The sequence below is a fragment of the Aptenodytes patagonicus genome, chromosome 2 (genome assembly GCF_965638725.1).
Source record: "Aptenodytes patagonicus chromosome 2, bAptPat1.pri.cur, whole genome shotgun sequence".
In the NCBI taxonomy this organism is placed as follows: Eukaryota; Metazoa; Chordata; class Aves; order Sphenisciformes; family Spheniscidae; genus Aptenodytes; species Aptenodytes patagonicus.
In genome coordinates this window covers 53340193-53356497 of record NC_134950.1, presented here as the reverse complement: position 1 = coordinate 53356497, position 16305 = coordinate 53340193, and the positions used below count along the sequence as shown (strand labels likewise).

Sequence of the window (16305 nt, the reverse complement as noted above, 5' to 3'; positions counted from 1 at the left end):
CCCTCCCAACTCCTTGTGCACCCCCAGCCTGCTCGCTGGTGGGGTGAGAAGCAGAAAAGGCCTTGACTCTGTGTAAGCACTGCTCAGCAGTAACGAAAACATCCCTGTGTTATCAACACTGTTTCCAGCACAACTCAAAAACATAGCCCCATACTAGATACTAGGAAGAAAATTAACTCTATCCCAGCCAAAACCAGCATATTCTCCACCCCTTATTTCATACCATTTACGTCATCCTCAGGTCTCACACTATCCAACACATTCTCATTACCCACCACCACCCTTCCAATCCTTTGATATAAAGCACAGGTATCATTCCCTTAGTCTATGGACCACGCCTGTGAAGTGTCTGTAAAATGTCCACAAAATGTCCATTGAGTTAATTTAGTCCCTGACTTTGGGCTCCATCTGTTATGGTGGTCACTCGGGCCAGGAGAGGTGGTGTGTTGCGTGGAGTTATGGGCACCAAAGCCAGCTCAGGTCGGGTCACTGCTGCACTTGTACTGCTTCTTGTAAGGCTTGTCCTCCATTGGTTCAGGTGGTTCCTGCTATAGTAATTCCCATGACATGCAACTCCAATCCTGGGTTACAACAATTTAAAGGTATTTCCATTACAATCTCCATCCCTGGTCCCTTCGGACCAGACCATCGGGTTTAACATTGCAATGAACTCCTCCCCTTGCCCCTGCTCTGGCTTGGACTTATCCACAGACTGCAGTCCCTTAGGGGTGTACCTGTTCCAAGTGGAGCCTTGTCTATGAGCCACAGTCTCTCCAGGGGTTTACCTGCTGCAGCATAGACTTATCCACAGCCACAGTCCCTTCAGAAGTAAACCTGCTCCAACATGGCCTCACCCGTGGCTGCAGTCCTTCCGGGGTGTACCTGCTCTGTCGTGGGCTTATCCATGGCCACACGCTTTGAGGTGCTCCAGCATGACCTCATGCACAGCCACTGATGCTTCAAGGTGTACCTGCTGCAGCATGGGCTAATCCACAGCCACAGATGTTTTGAGGTGTACCTTCTCCAGCGTGGACTTATCCTTGGGCCACAATCCGTTCAGAGGTATACCTGCTGCGGCACAGACATAACCACAGCCACAGACGCTTCAAGATGTACCTGCTCTGGCATGGGCTTATCCATGGCCACAGACGCTTTGAGGTGTCCTGCTCCCACGTGGACTCATCCACAGGTCACAGTCCCTTCGACTCAAGTTCACACTGGAGTTCCAACCTGTCCAGTACAGCAGCACAGACACAGCAGCGATGCCCTGGCCGTCTGCCAGCCCAGGTGCATCACCATTGCTGTTATCAAAATGTTCCCAGGCACAGCAGAGTACGATGATCAGCAGTACAGCAGTACAGCAAGCAGCGAAGGCAAAGAGCAGCCACTAACGAGCCCTAGATTCTAATGTACAGCAAGGCAAGCAAGCCCCATGGCAAGCCCAGGAGCCTGCCCATCAATAGCTAAACAGCAATAATGGCTATAAATTCGATCTAGCACATTCCAATCAAACCTGTCGTTATCTTGAACCATTCAAGCCCCATGTTGGGCACCAAAAAGGCAACTTTAGACTTTCTTTAGCATGTTAATAGTGAAAAATTTTTATAAGCATTAGACATAATCTTCAATGAGATGTATATTAACAGTTTACTTTATGCAAAGCATATAGCCTTGTTTAACAACAGATCTTTGTTATTTTTGAAAATTTCTAGCTGTGTTTATATTAAATACAGATTTCAACAAGTCTATCAGAGCGTACTGGAAAATTACTTCTTAGAATTTAGGATTACAGGATGTTGTGACTGGGACTATTTTCTTACGACAAAACATACAATGTTTAGATTCTCCTCAATGTTTGTTACTATTTTAGCAGATTATTAAAATTAAACATAGATACTATTCAGTGCTTAAGTCATCTTTCAGGCATTACTTAGTGCATATTGAATGCCTTTGTAATACAAGAAAGACCTGTACTTGACTGTAAACACATGATTAGTCCCATTGATTGCAACAAAAATTATCATGCACATAAATTAGGAACATTTTTAAAATATCTTGATGACCCATGGAGACAGTTTATTTTCCTATCAGTCTAAAAATATGACCTAGCTGGTTCTGACTACATCTGAGAATTTCAAGTAAGTACTTTTTTTACAATCCTTACAATCAGGAAATTCAATACCAGGAAGAAATTAATCCCTCCTTCCAATGCATCATCTAATTTAAAAATAATCTAGGAATATGTGGCTAAACATTTGGAAATATCAGGTAAGTATACATTTTTTAATCCTCTGAGGTATGCTGAAGTAGGAGAATTTGTATAGATGTGCAAACATGAGTACATGGTATTGTAGTGTCTGTGCCCTAGATTGCTACAGAATTTTTACTTATTTTATTTTGTCTTTGAATATTTAAAACTTCAAGCTTAACTTCACAGGTATGTTGTTTTTTCTCCACTCAAAATAGTTCAGCCTAGTAAAACTTAAAACCTTAACCAAGGGAGAAGATTCCAGGATGCTCCTGCTAGGGAAAGATAATCTTCTTTATCCTAAAACACTTTTTTCAACATGTTGAAGTTTTTAGCCAGGTACAGAAAAAAATTTCTTCTTTTTAGCAGATCTCCATGGGATTAGTTTTGTTTCACAGCAGGAAAATGCAGTGATGTATTTATAATCTGTTCTCTGCTCAGCTGTTTTTCCTTCCTAGAAAAGAGGAAGCAGATAGAACTCCTCAGGGAAACAAACAGCGGCATGGACACTGTGGGTTGATATATGTGTTCTAATTAACAGTTTCATAGAGGATGCCAGTAGCACAGTAAAAACCAAACCCACCAAAGCAATTTGCTGTGTTGCATGACAGCTTGCTCACTCTCTGGCATTAAAAAAATATTTTAATCTGCAGAAACTAGGAAAAAAAATCAATGCTAATTATTCATGACATTTCTGAAAATTGAGGAAGAAATTGGATTGTGTTACGGATAATGAATCTGGTAAAGCAGTGGAAATACAGTGCAACAAGTTAACAGGATAGGTGTGTCAGCATTAATGAGATGGCACATGGCCACGTGGTGGCAGCAGAGGCTGAGGAATTAAGGTTTTTTCTGCATTAAACTGCGGATAAACAGGATATGGTCTAAAGTTCCTAACTCATTCTTCAGGTTCTAGAAAATATACATTATGTATATTTTCACTTAAAAAGATGTGGCACATTCATCAGACCAGAAGTTTCTGTGGAGAGTGATTACATGCTTTTAATTAAAAAAAAAATTACATTTGGGGCAGTTTTTTTTCAGTAAAACAGTAGTTTTCATCTCATTTGCCAATATTTCCTTCTTTCTTCCTCAGTTAGTTGAGTTAGTTCCACCCAGAAGAGTAGGCGTATTTCAATAAAATCAAGGCGGTCACTTACTTTTTCCTAATTCCTTTTTGTAATACTTTTGTCCACAGGAAAAAACTGCATTATAAAAACCCCTTTTGGGGAAACCCAGAAAATTAAAATGTAGAAAGCCTTCAATTTTTAAGAAGAGGACTGAGAAAACTGCTTGTTCTAATACAGAGTCTTGAACTGAGGAGGCAGAATTTTTGGACTCAGATTGGTATAAATTAATAAGCTCTACCTTTGTATTTTAAAAAGAAAACTGCAATCTGCTCATTATATGTAAACTAGCTGCTCTTTTTCAACTCCTAGGAAGCTATTTATATATATCCTTCATATGACAAATTCTGAGAACTCAGGATTTGTGCAAGATAGTAAACAAAACCTCAAAACTCCACGAGTTAATAATAGCCTTTCCAAGAAGTTGGAATTTTTTTCTTCTAAACCGTATAAAGGCAGACTTTTCACATGGGATTCTCTCCTGCAACAGGCACAGTCCCCTTTCTGCATTGCGTGTTCCAGATCCTACATTGCAAGTTCAGCTTTTATCAAACAAGACAGTCCAGAAAAACTTCTATCAAAGTCTCTGTTCAATCCATGCAAATACTGACATTAGGATTCCCTGCTGGAGCGTGACGTTTTGCAGCACTGAAAGGCAACCAGGCAGAGTTTAGGCAAGCAGCTCTCTGGAATGGCTTAGATGAATAGGAGCATAGGCTGGATGATCTCCAACGTCCTATTTCCAGCTCTATGAGGGTTGCCTTGAGGATTGTCCTACCCTCTCGGAGGGTAGCGGCTGCTCTTACAAAAAGCCAATACGCTCTCCAACAGTAACAAGGAGTTTAAAGGAATGTCATCAGGTTATGCAGAGCGCTGAATTCTGCATAAACCAGAGGTCTTCTCTCATGGCCCCTTGCTGGATTGCTCTAATATGGCAGGAAGTAGTGAGGAAGACCATAATCACCAGCTGGAGGGTGGCGTGACTCAGCAATATACGTACTTTTGGGTAGCCAGAAGGGAACTCGTTCTGTAGTTCTTTTTGTGCACCCAGATTCCTCCACTGAATGCATATTAATGAGTCTTTGCAATTACAGGCGGGTATGTCTAAAGCACTGTGGATTCCCTTCCTCCAGCCTGTGATTTAACTGCTCTGTCATGACTACCTGAGGTATTCAAAGCGAGCACTGCCTCACAAGGCAGGCAGCAGTGGTTAATTACAGCAGCGCTGTTCAGGTAAATAAGGCCTTTGGCGGATGAACTTTGGTTGCTTTTGCTGCAGCAGTTTAAGGCATTACTGCTCTGCCAGTCTGCCCTGACGGTCTCCTCCCGTAATAGAAATAGCAGAAAAAACCATAGTCCCATTCCTCTGCTGGTGCTAGGTTTGAGGAGGGTTACGAGTGAGTATGATTTCCAGATTGTAGACCCAAAAAGCAAAGAAAGAAACCTTCTACTTACTCCAGTAGCGAGGTTTTAGATGGCATTTTCCCCCACAATTTGAGGACTGATAGATTAAATTACCTGGAGTGTGAACACATGGGTTCACAAGGGAAAGTCCTGTTTAACTCATTTGATATCCTTCTATGATAAGGTCACCCACCCAGTGGATGAGGGGAAGGCAGTGGATGTAGTTTTTCTGGATTTTAGTAAGGCTTTTGATACTGTTCCTCATAGCATCCTTCTAGACAAGTTGTCCAACCGTGGGATGAGTGGGTCCACAGTGCGCTGGGTGAAGAACTGGCTGAAGGGCAGGGCTCAAAGGTATGTATTCACATTCACATGTAGTGAATGGGGCTACATCTGGCTGGTGACCAGTCACCAGCGGTGTTCCTCAGGGATCAATCCTAGAGCCAGTGCTGTTCAATATATTTATCAACGATCTGGATGCAGGAGTTGAATGCACTATTAACAAGTTTGCTGATGATACCAAACTGGGAGGTGCTGTTGACTCTTTCGAGGGACAAGAGGCCTTGCAGAGGTATCTAGATGGATTAGAGCATTGGGCAATGATTAATGGGATGAAATTCAACAAGTCCAAATGCCAGATTCTGCACCTAGACGGAGTAATGCCAGGCACAAGTATAAATTGGGAGAGGAGTGGCGGGAGAGCAGCCCTGCAGAAAGGGGTCTGGGGGTGCTGGCCGACAGCAGGCTCAATAGGAGTCAGCAGTGAGCCCTGGCAGCCAAGAGGGCAAACCACATCCTGGGGTGCATCAAACACAGCGTAACCAGCCGGTCAAAAGAGGTGATTATCCCGCTGTATTCAGCGTTAGTGCGGCCTCACCTCGAGCAAGTAATCCATTGCCACCTGGATGAAAAGCTGGGCATGAGCCAGCAATGTGCGCTCGCAGCCCAGAAGGCCAACTGTATCCTGGGCTGCAGCAAAAGAAGTGTGGCCAGCAGGTCGAGGGAGGTGATTCTGCCCCTCTGCTCTGCTCTGGTGAGACCCCACCTGGAGTACTGCGTCCAGCTCTGGAGCCCTCAGCATAAGAAAGACATGGACCTGTTGGAGCAGGTCCAGAAGAGGGCCACGAAAATGATCGGGGGATGGAACACCTCTCCTATGAAGAAAGGCTGAGAGGGTTGGGGTTGTTCAGCCTAGAGGAGAGAAGGCTTCGGGGAGACCTGATTGCAGCCTATCAGTACTTAAAGGGGGCTTATAAAAAAGATGGCGGCAAACGTTTTAGCAGGGCCTGTTGTGACAGGACAAGGGAGAATGGCTTTAAACTAAAGGGGGGTAGATTGAGACTAGATATAAGGAAGAAATTTTTTACGCTGAGGGTGGTGAAGCACTGGCACAGGTTGCCCAGAGAGGTGGTGGATGCCCCATCCCTGGAAGCATTCAAGGTCAGGTTGGACGGGGCTCTGAGCAACCTGATCTAGTTGAAGATGTCCCTGCCCACGGCAGAGGGATTGGACTAGATGACCTTTAGCGGTCCCTTCCAACCCAAACTATTCTATGATTCTATGAGTACTGTGTGCAGTTCTGGGCCCCACAATTTAAGAAGGATGTGAAGGTCCTTGAATACTTCCAGAGGAGGGCAACAAAGCTGGTGCAAGGGCTGGAAGGAATGTCCTGTGAGGAGCAGCTGAGGGCTTTGGGCTTGTCTAGTTTGGAGAAAAGGAGGCTGAGGGGCGACCTCATCGCTCTCTACAGCTTCCTGAGGAGGGGAAGTGGAGAGGGAGGTGCTGACCTCTTCTCCCTGGGATCCAGTGACAGGACGCGTGGGAATGGTTCAAAGTTGCACCAGGGGAGGTTTAGACTGGACATTAGGAGGCATTTCTTTACCGAGAGGGTGGTCAAACGCTGGAACAGGCTTCCTAGAGAGGTGGTCGATGCCCCAAGCCTGTCAGTGTTTAAGAGGCATTTGGACAATGCCCTTAACAACGTGCTTTGACTTTTGGTCAGCCCTGAGGTGGTCAGGCAGTTGGACTAGAAGATCATTGTAGGTCCCTTCCAACTGAAATAGTCTATTCTATTCTATTCTATTCTATTCTATTCTATTCTATTCTATTCTATTCTATTCTATTCTATTCTATTCTATATTGGCTCTAAGGCTGTAAAATAGCCATTCTGTGCAATGAGAGGCAAATGCAAGTTTAGGAGATGTGATAAACTCTCAGCATTCATCAGGAGAAAAGAACAGTCCTGTTGAGGGACCAGAGAATTGTTAGAGACAACTGAAAATCTGCATGCATTTATTCTGTGTAAAACCAACCAGCCAACGAGCTAACCCACTCTGCCTTGCAAAAGGCCTTAAGCCGACAAGGGTTTTTTTCAGCTGAAAAGTGAATATGAGTTCTTTCCTTAAGGTATTACTCTGTGTAGTTTCCCAGTCTAAACAAAATGCTGATACATACCTGAAAATGCTGTATCTGTCACTTTTCTTGTCACAATATGTTAATTGGATCCAACATCCTATGGAATCTCCATCTTGTTTACACCTTTGCTTGTTTTATTTATCTCTAATTTTACTTCAGCTTCTTTTCAAAACTCAAAGCGCTCTTTTTCCTTTTGCTACTCACATTCTGATTCTTCTGTCTCCATCCTACTGTGAGTCTCAAATAGTCTTCAGGTGCTTACTCAGAATTAGATTATTTTGCTTATTATTCTAGTACTAATTTTCATGCTGATAAATACTCCTGTGGCTGATGCCAGAAAAATATCAGATAGGACCACTAAATGTCCAATATAACTTGAAAAATAAATCTTTCCCCAAAGCTACACATTTTTCCATTCTCTGTTGTCACTTTTTAAATCTCCATCTGAAACTTGTGTTTACTGGTTATTTTGAAGGCTAATTCAGATAAAAGGTTGAAGAGCTAAAGACCTTTTTTCCTTACTGGTTGGTTAAACACCAAGCAGGTGCACAGAATAAATAATATAATGTATGATTCAAAGAGATAACACCACAAAATATTTGGGATTCTGGATAACCTAATAATGTAGCCAGTGACCATTTTGTGACTTCCACAACTTTGTGGCCATGTAGGACTAGAAATGACAGGAGATTAGAGTTCAGAAATCAGTCATGTAGTCACTGGAGAGTGAATATATTAGCTCAGTCTATCCACTCTTTATTTTCTACCACACCAATAAAATGGCACAAGCCTCTGTATTTTGAGCTACAGAGAACTCCCTCTTACCTGTTAGGGGAGCATTCACATTCAGTCCAATAGACGCTGGGTTCCAGTTATTACCTGTATTCCTGTGTGTCTAAGCCACCTCTAAAATAATTCAGGCATCTTTAGAGATTCTGGTTTTTGCAAGTAAATCATCTGATAGAAAAAGCAGGTGAGTAGAAGGAGAGGCAGGGGCTGTTGGGGTAGACAGAGCAGGAGTGGTCGGGAGAAGGATTATCAGGAGAGAAGAAGCTCCAGGATGATATCTGCCCACATGCATTGCTGCTGAACTGCAGCAGCAGACTCTCTTAAGGTCTATAATTTAGGAGATATCCTTCTTGGAAAAATAAATGTAAGGGATGAACTCTTCTGATTCTCTCCAGGAGAACTAATTCTGATCTTAGACTTTGTTGGTTTTCCTGGCACACATTTCCTGGTTGCAAAAAGCCTTTTTTATCCAACCCTATCAAAGAGTGCTCTGGGTTATCCTTAGATATGCATGAACCTTATACTTGCCCATAACTATCAAAGCATGAAAAAGTAGAATGAAGCAGATGGGAACATTATGACCATAGATAGAGCCTAGCTAGATCCTTCGATAGATCAAGAACCCTCCAGAATTTCTGGGAAATTCTGCCATGTGTTATACATTTAATTTCAATTGCATGTACCAAATGTAATAAGCTAGTACGAGCTGCGGGTAGCTTTTGTATGGGGAGAGGCATCTGCAAGAAAACCCAAACTGCCTGGCAATTGCATGTTTTCCTAGGGTGGTATCTGTTAGCGTTTTGAGGTTTCCACTGCAGAAGTAGAAATCAGACACTGCTTGGGAGTGCGTATTATCAGGACACAATTTCATGTTTAAGGCAACATTCTTTAGGCTTAGCATGGGTTAGGAAGGAATGAATTATGTGAAGAATGTGGTGGTAGTCTGGTGGTTACATGTTCATATTATTCTGCTCTGCTATACATAATGTGAGAAAACTACACAAAAGAAGTCAGGAAATGATCTCATAGACTCTTCTAGCCATGTTATTAACAACAAAGGTGGAAGGAAGCACAGTAACAGTAAAAATACCCAGGACACAAGGGTAGCTGGGCTGTCTTTTATTAGCCATTTCCCTGTTGACTAAGAAATGGTATTCTTTTGTCTGGTTCAGACTTGTCTGTCCTTTAAGATGGATGCTTTTAAAAAGTGACACAGAGCATGGTTTGAGAGAGACAAAAACAATTGGAGGACCATTTTAAAAATGAAGAATCATATTCTATATAAGATTAACTAGGATGTGTGGAGTTAAAGGAAATCCTTGAGTGTCGTGAGAGTGCAAACGAAGAGAGTAGTTTATGAAGAATTGCATTGCAGGTATGTGCTCAAAGTTTGAGTAGGTACATCCTCTGCGAGGGATGCCCCGAGGTGGGAAGGGCGGGTGGAGGTACAGATTCCCCCCTTTTGCTGACTGGAGCACCTGAATACCAGCTAAAAAAGCTCCTGGGCTACAGAAGTACAGCCCCACTAGACTCACCTCAACAGCATGCAAGACTCACGTCCACTGTTTGAAAAGAAAACTCGATTTCAGGGCACAGAAGTAACTGAAAAACGAGGAAAATGCAATAGATTTACCTAAGCTGGATCGCGCAAGACTTAGTTGATACAATTTAATTGATAATCCTTCTGTCACTAAGGGAGAGGCGAGACGAGCAGCTTCTCCTGGATGGAGAGGGAAGAGGGCGATTTGGGAAGCCCCGCCGCAGGAGCGCCCTCCCCGCCGCGGCCGCCAAAATCACCTCAGCGCCGGGCGGGGCGGGGCGGGGCCGCAGCCCTCGGGGGGACTCAACGGTGCCCGCGCCCCCAGAAGGAGCTGCCAGGCCGGCGACTTGGAGGAGCCCCGGGCAGCTCTGTCGGCAGGGGTAAATAAATCCCTGCTCCTTCCTCTGCTTCCTCCCATTTCCACGGGCACAGGCCCGTGGCCGGTTCGGGGACGGGGGGGGGCGGCGGTACCGGAGCATCGGCCGGTCAGTGCCCACCCCGGCTCCGCAGGTGGCGCTCGAGCGCCGCACCGCCTCCTCCGGGTCCCGCCGCGCTGCGGCTGCGCAGAGGCGCCGGGGCGGGCGCATGCGCAGCGCGGGGAGGCGGGCGCTGGCGGCCGCCGCCGGTCGCTGTGGTGCTGCCGCTGCTGTTGCGGCCGCAGTTCCCGGATGTAGCGGCGGGCGCGCGGGGCCGGCGGTGGCTTGCTGCTGTGGGGTGCGGGCGGGCGCCGCGGGCCGGGGGGGGACCGCTGCGGCGCTGCTGGGGATGGGTGAGTAGGTAGGTAGGAAGCAAGCAAGCGAGGAAGCAAGCAAGCAAGCGAGAAGAGTCGGCCGGAGACTCCCACCCGTCGGCTCCCGCCGCCCCGGTCGCGTCCCCCGGCCCGTCGGAAGGGTCCCTTCCCCCTCTCTCCCCCGCTCACCGTCGCGTCAGGATTGCCCCCCTTCCTCCCGCCCCCCTCCCTCCCTCGCCGCACCGGCACCCGCGGCCCGTGTCCTCCCTCCCCGCGCCCGAGGCAGCCGTCCCCATCGGGGTCCCCCTTCGCCGCCTGCGGGCTGCGCGCCCCCTCCAGCCGCCCCGGGGCCCGGGCCCGCGGGGCGTCGCCGGGATGAGCAGCTCGCGGAACAACCGGGTGATGGTGGAGGGAGTCGGGGCCCGGGTGGTCCGGGGCCCGGACTGGAAATGGGGGAAGCAGGATGGCGGCGAGGGCCATGTGGGCACCGTCCGCAGCTTCGAGAGCCCCGAGGAGGTGGTCGTGGTGTGGGACAACGGCACCGCCGCCAACTACCGCTGCTCCGGGGCCTACGACCTCCGCATCCTCGACAGCGCGCCCACCGGTGAGCGGCGGCCGGGGGCGGGGTGGGAGGGAAGGGGCGAGCCCGCACGACCCCCTCGCGGCTGTGGGGGGTGCGGGGGGCAGCACCCGAGGGACCCCGCGGCGGGGTGAGGGTCGGGGGCCCGTCCCTGGGGGCGGATTGCTCCCTTCCTTTCCCTTTCCGGGGTGCGCCTTTCCCTCTCGGTTTTGTGGGGGGAAAGTCAGCTACCCTCCCCCCTCCCTTCGCATGGCTGCGCGTGGGTGTCTATATGTGTGCGTGTATATGTATACGCTAACAGCATAAATACATAGTGTGTGGCCGTGGGGAGGGGAGAAGTTGTCCTGGGACTTTTAAATTGGGGTAGACAAAGCAAAAGTGATCTGCCATAGAGAGCAGCTCCCGGTATGCTGGCGGGGCGGGTGGAGGGAGGGAACCGAGAGGATGGTACCTCAAGGTTTTGTTTTGGTTTTATCCCCTTCCCCCCCCCCCCCCCCCCCCCTTGCATTTATATTTCCGAGCTGTTTTGTAAAATGGTGACAGTCATTGTGAGTCCAGTATAGGGAGGATTGCAGAAAAGAGGTGTAGCACCTTTTTGCTAAAGATTACATTAAGTGGTTGAAATACTGTTTTGTCTTGTAACCTGCACATTGCTTTTTATCTGTATTGCCAGACCTGCTGTAAAATAGTGAAGGTACTGGGAAAAAAATGCGTTCGTTCATTCTTTTAATTACTTGGCTGCTTGATATTTATGCTTTAAATTCAGTCAGTTTGGACAATGGATTTAGATCTGCACTGACATTATGCGGCAGTGTTAGTATTGCAAACACTGCAGGGAAATGTTCATTTTAGCGCCTGTTTTTACAGTGAAAACTCACAAAGAAAAATATATTGTTCAGTTTCATCAGAAATATAGTGAGGTGATTTTGGGCTGGGCAGGATTGCCTCAATAATAAGGTGATCGGACTGATCTGTTGGGGTACTTAGATATACTGCTGTTGTAAAGTGTCTTTCATTTAGAGTATGATGGAGAGACCATCTTTGAGCCAGCTATGTGTAGTGTTACAGAAAGGAAAATTATAGCAGTGGGTTGAAGCTAAAAGTCTTTTTGAGGAGGCGGAGTCATGGAATTCATTCTAATTAATTATAAAAATATTGCTAAGAAAAAACCCCCACACATTGCATGGTGAGCCTTTGAGATGGATTTGATATTTCTGTGTCTGGGTACCTTCCTCTCCCCTGGCTTCATGGCTGGTTTTTGTTGTTTTGGAGGGTAGATGCTATTAAAATGAGCTGAAAATCTTTTTGAAATGGACCTTAGAAAAGCAGTTGAGAGTAGTCTTTCAAGTTGTCGATCCTTGTCTTGCAGATGTTTATGCTTTGAAACTTCACCTGCATTTGATGTCCTGTAGAAACCAGTGGGACTACTTCTGGCTAAAACTGAAGCGTATGCATAAATGTTGAATATGAGCCTTGAATGCTCATTATTCTAGCTCTGCTTGATGTATTTGCAAGCTGACAGTATCCTGTTAACTGCATCTGGAAGTCTACACTTAGTACTCAGTTTTAAGTCCCTGGTTTTTGTTTTGGTTGTTGTTTCTCTGCTTTATTTCTTCTAATTTTCAGTTTTGTTCATACTTTTGTATTAGAATTCTAATTTCTGCTTCAGGTAGGACTATGTATATTGCTGTGGGAAAAACTCATAAACATTGCTGTTTTCGGGGTTTGCAAAATGGTATTTCTCTTCTTGAGGTTTTTGGCCAACGCGTGCATCATCCTCATGGAACTTGCTGCATGGAACTACCCAGGGTTACTTTTTGCTAGAGGGAGTTACTTTTGAGGTCATGGTTCCATGGAGATAGGAAGAGTAAAAATCTGTAAAGTAGTAGCAGCAAAAGGGCAAAGTTCATGGAATTAAGATGCTGTGAATTTGGACTGAAATCCTGGTTTTACTACTGATTCACTTTGTATTCTTGGCCAAATCACTTCCCTTCTTCAGTTTTCCACCTTTTTGTAATTGCTTATTTTTCTCCATGGTAGTGACTATCCATTGTTTAGAATAAGGGACTATAACTTTGGATGACAGTTTCATACTACCTCTAGAGGGATTTAGATAATTTTTATATAAATAGTTACAGGAAAAGTGGCATTAGGTGACAGGAATTTCTAATTGTAGTATTAATAACGATGCTGTTGAGCAAGGAAATGTTATAAAATATGGGGTAGTTTTTGGGTTGGTGATACCTAGCACGGTGTTAAATCATGCCTGTTATAGATTAAGATGAAAAAAAATTCTCTGGTTCATAAATTTACAGTCACAACGTGATTGTAAGTTTATAGTGAGAACAAATACAAAAATACAGCAGTAGAAAGCAAAATTAAATTATTTATTGCTGGGAGTTCTTTTTATTAGGTATTCAAAATCAGACTTGATTATAAGTTCTTAAAAGCAGTGCTTGCAGCCAGAATTGCTGCTTTGATGAGTTTGAGTCCTGTGCAGCCAGAAACAGTAGTGATGCATCAGGAACCCATTGTGTTATAGAAGTAATGTTTGACACTCATGCTATTTAAAAAAAAAAAAGAAAAAAAAAGAAACCTGAGTTTGATACATGTATGTGCATACATATGTATATGCCATTAATGCCAGAACAATGTTTCATAGACTTAATGATATACTGTTCTTGTATTTTAATGGTTGTAGGATATTGCCAGCATTGCAAGACTATGTTAACTTTTTATAAAACTTAAATAGCCTTAGTACTAAGATTTTAGGATGATCTTTAAACTAAAAAGTCATCGATGATTTACATGAAGTATCTCTTGTAAGCTATTTGCTCCAGATGTAGTCATCTGGGTAATGAATGATTTGTGATATGAAGTTTTGTTTTGTTTTTCAGTTATGTCTTCCAAGCTAGCTGTATCAGCTGCCCGTTGGTGATCGTATCTACGTTGGCCAGCATATTTTTAAGCAAGACAGGGCGATTGAGAGGGATTCATAAACTAACAATCTGAAAAGAAAGGAAATTTCAGTTGGAAGAAAGGAAACTTCATTTCGGTCCTGTATAGTTGGCTCCTAAATGGAGTAAGTGGTGGGATGTGATAGATGAGCAGCGCAGCGTGGGTGCCCGATTACTTGCAAATAAATCCTGGTCTTTCTGTAAAGTAGCCTTTTGCCAGGATCTAGGAGTCTTGAGAGTCCCCCTTTTCTGGTAGTGTTGTGGAAAAGAAACAGAAGGGAGTAGTCTTCTGAGTTGCTGAACAGAAGCTAAAAGCATATAAACCCAAGCTTTATATTTAGAAGGGAGGGCAGCCTTTTGCCAAAGGTAAAGGCTGTACAGTAGCATGTTTGTAGAGAGCTCCCCTGACTATGTTCACATAATACTCATGATCATTACAGAAACTTTCTGTGTTTATTATCTTTCTGAAGATTTGCTTTCTACAAAGCTTAGGCAAAAATGCATTTGTCATCCATTTCCTCTTTTATATGGTTGGTTCAAAGTAACTGTTATTTTCCTGCTTAAAATATTTATTCAATTGTGTTTGGATAAGGGGAGGTGGCAGAGGGACTGGGGTCAGGAAACGGAATCTTGTCGTGGAATTATCCTGCAGCTAGAGCGAGCATCTGTGCGGTGTGGAAAGCTCTGTGTGCTGTATTATGCTAATATGGAAAATTTAGGTGTTATCTGTTGAAGATCTGAGTGGCTTTCTGTACTTGTATTAAGTTTTCTGTGACATGAAGAGTTGCATAAATCATCATGAAGTCGTACACGTCAGAACATTTTAAAAGGTAGAGCACTTCAGATAATTTATCCTATGTATTTGTTTATTTGTTCTTGCTTTTAGCGCATCAAGTGTAATTAAAGGCAAATTGTCTTAGTCAAGATTTTTTTAGTAGCTGTTTGTAAATACTTATGGAACCGCTCACAAGAAAAAAAAAAATCTAATAGCTTCATGAGCAATGGTACTTGGGAAGCCTGTTTTTTTTTTTTTTTTAACATGTCCTTTGTTCCTCCTGCCCTTCCCCCATGTCTCCTACACAATAATCCTCTCCCTCCTCATGTATCTTGTAATACCCTTACCAGATAGGACACATGCTTTGGCAAGTCTGGCATCTCTTGTATATAATAATTGGTCAGCTGGCTGTTGCCAAACAGGGTATTTAATAAATTAGTTATGTTTGTGGGGACACTGATTTGAGTTTTCACACAATCGGGTTGTGTGGTTAATCTGGTTGATCTCTAAGAATTCTTTGTTTTCAGTTTGCCTGGAGTCTGGCCATAGTGTAAAAATTATCTGGAGTGGAAGAATGGGAGGAACAAAACACTGATACTACTTTTTAAATTGGGGTGTAAATGAATCAGTTTTCTTAGTCGCTTACGATATCCCTTGCCTGATGGTAGTATTGTTATTATGATAAGAAAGGATTTTGGCTTATTAGAGTTCTGCAGAGAATTAACGAGTCCATTGGAAACCAGATTTTGTTGGTTCTGAGAAGTAATTGAAATCACTATTGACTTCTGCTGTGCTTAACAGTGAGTGGTATGGGTACCCCTTGTACATCTTATTTTACTGTTAAAATGTTCTTTTATTGGACAGTTGTATATTACAACCTTTGAAAATTACCTTTAATGCAACAGAGATATCCATAACAAATTCAAATAGCAATTTGAGCAACACTGCTCCTATTTCCTTTCACAGCTTTAAGAGTGAGCACAGGTATTAAAAACTTGTAGGCAAAGGCTGTAAAATTGACGTATAAATGAGTGGTGACAGTGGAACGGCGGGCTAGGTAATCCAGGGAAGATTTGGGAATAGATGACAAAAGTGAAAATAACAGTGGCAGGGACATAAAGGTAGGAGATTAATATGAAATGAAAATAGTAAAAACATTAATGACAAGTGGAGATCAGGAATACTGGATTTTATGGTGTGCTAAGGTTGGAGGGACATTAGGAAATGGCAGGTATTTAAAACTAATTAGGCGTGGTGAAAGTACCCGTCTCATACCTGGTTTCTTTTTTTTTTTTTCAGTGCAGTATGGAGGATGATGCAAAACCTGTTTCATTTTGAAATAGCCTGCTCCTAGGAAATTTTGAAGAATATTTAGAGGTTTAGTTTTTGCATTATCTCATTTTAGAGAGCTAAAGTGCTCTTCTGGTTCACAGCTGGCCAGCTGCAGGGCTGATGTTTGAATTCTGAAGTTTTTATGGCACTTTAATGTATTCCAGTAGTTTAATTAAGGCATTCTTTCCTAATATAAACTTTGTAAAGTTTGTGTTTCTCAACCTTTCTTAAACAGCCTTCCTTTCGAAGAGCGGAAGCAGTTTATATGACAGATACAGGTTGCATTTGGGTCAGGATTTCAGTTTGGCTCCACAGCCTACGCTTAACCTAGTCTCCTGGTTGTTCCTGTGTACTGTGCTTCGATTTACATCATGCGGTGGTTTTGGAGCGCACAAACTGGTTTACTTT

The 16305-nt window shown here is 44.1% G+C and overlaps 1 protein-coding gene across 3 annotated transcripts in view; it reads left to right on the top strand.

The window, feature by feature from the left end:
* Positions 1–10491: 10491 nt before the first annotated feature.
* The window catches only part of MIB1 (MIB E3 ubiquitin protein ligase 1), an 85412-nt gene continuing 79598 nt past the window's right edge, over positions 10492–16305 (top strand). For all 3 annotated transcript variants that reach the window (XM_076329856.1, XM_076329855.1, XM_076329854.1), the window contains exon 1: positions 10492–10857. In XM_076329856.1, the coding sequence (XP_076185971.1) occupies positions 10629–10857 (229 nt within the window). In that variant the 5' untranslated portion in view covers positions 10492–10628. The remainder of the gene's footprint in view (positions 10858–16305) is intronic.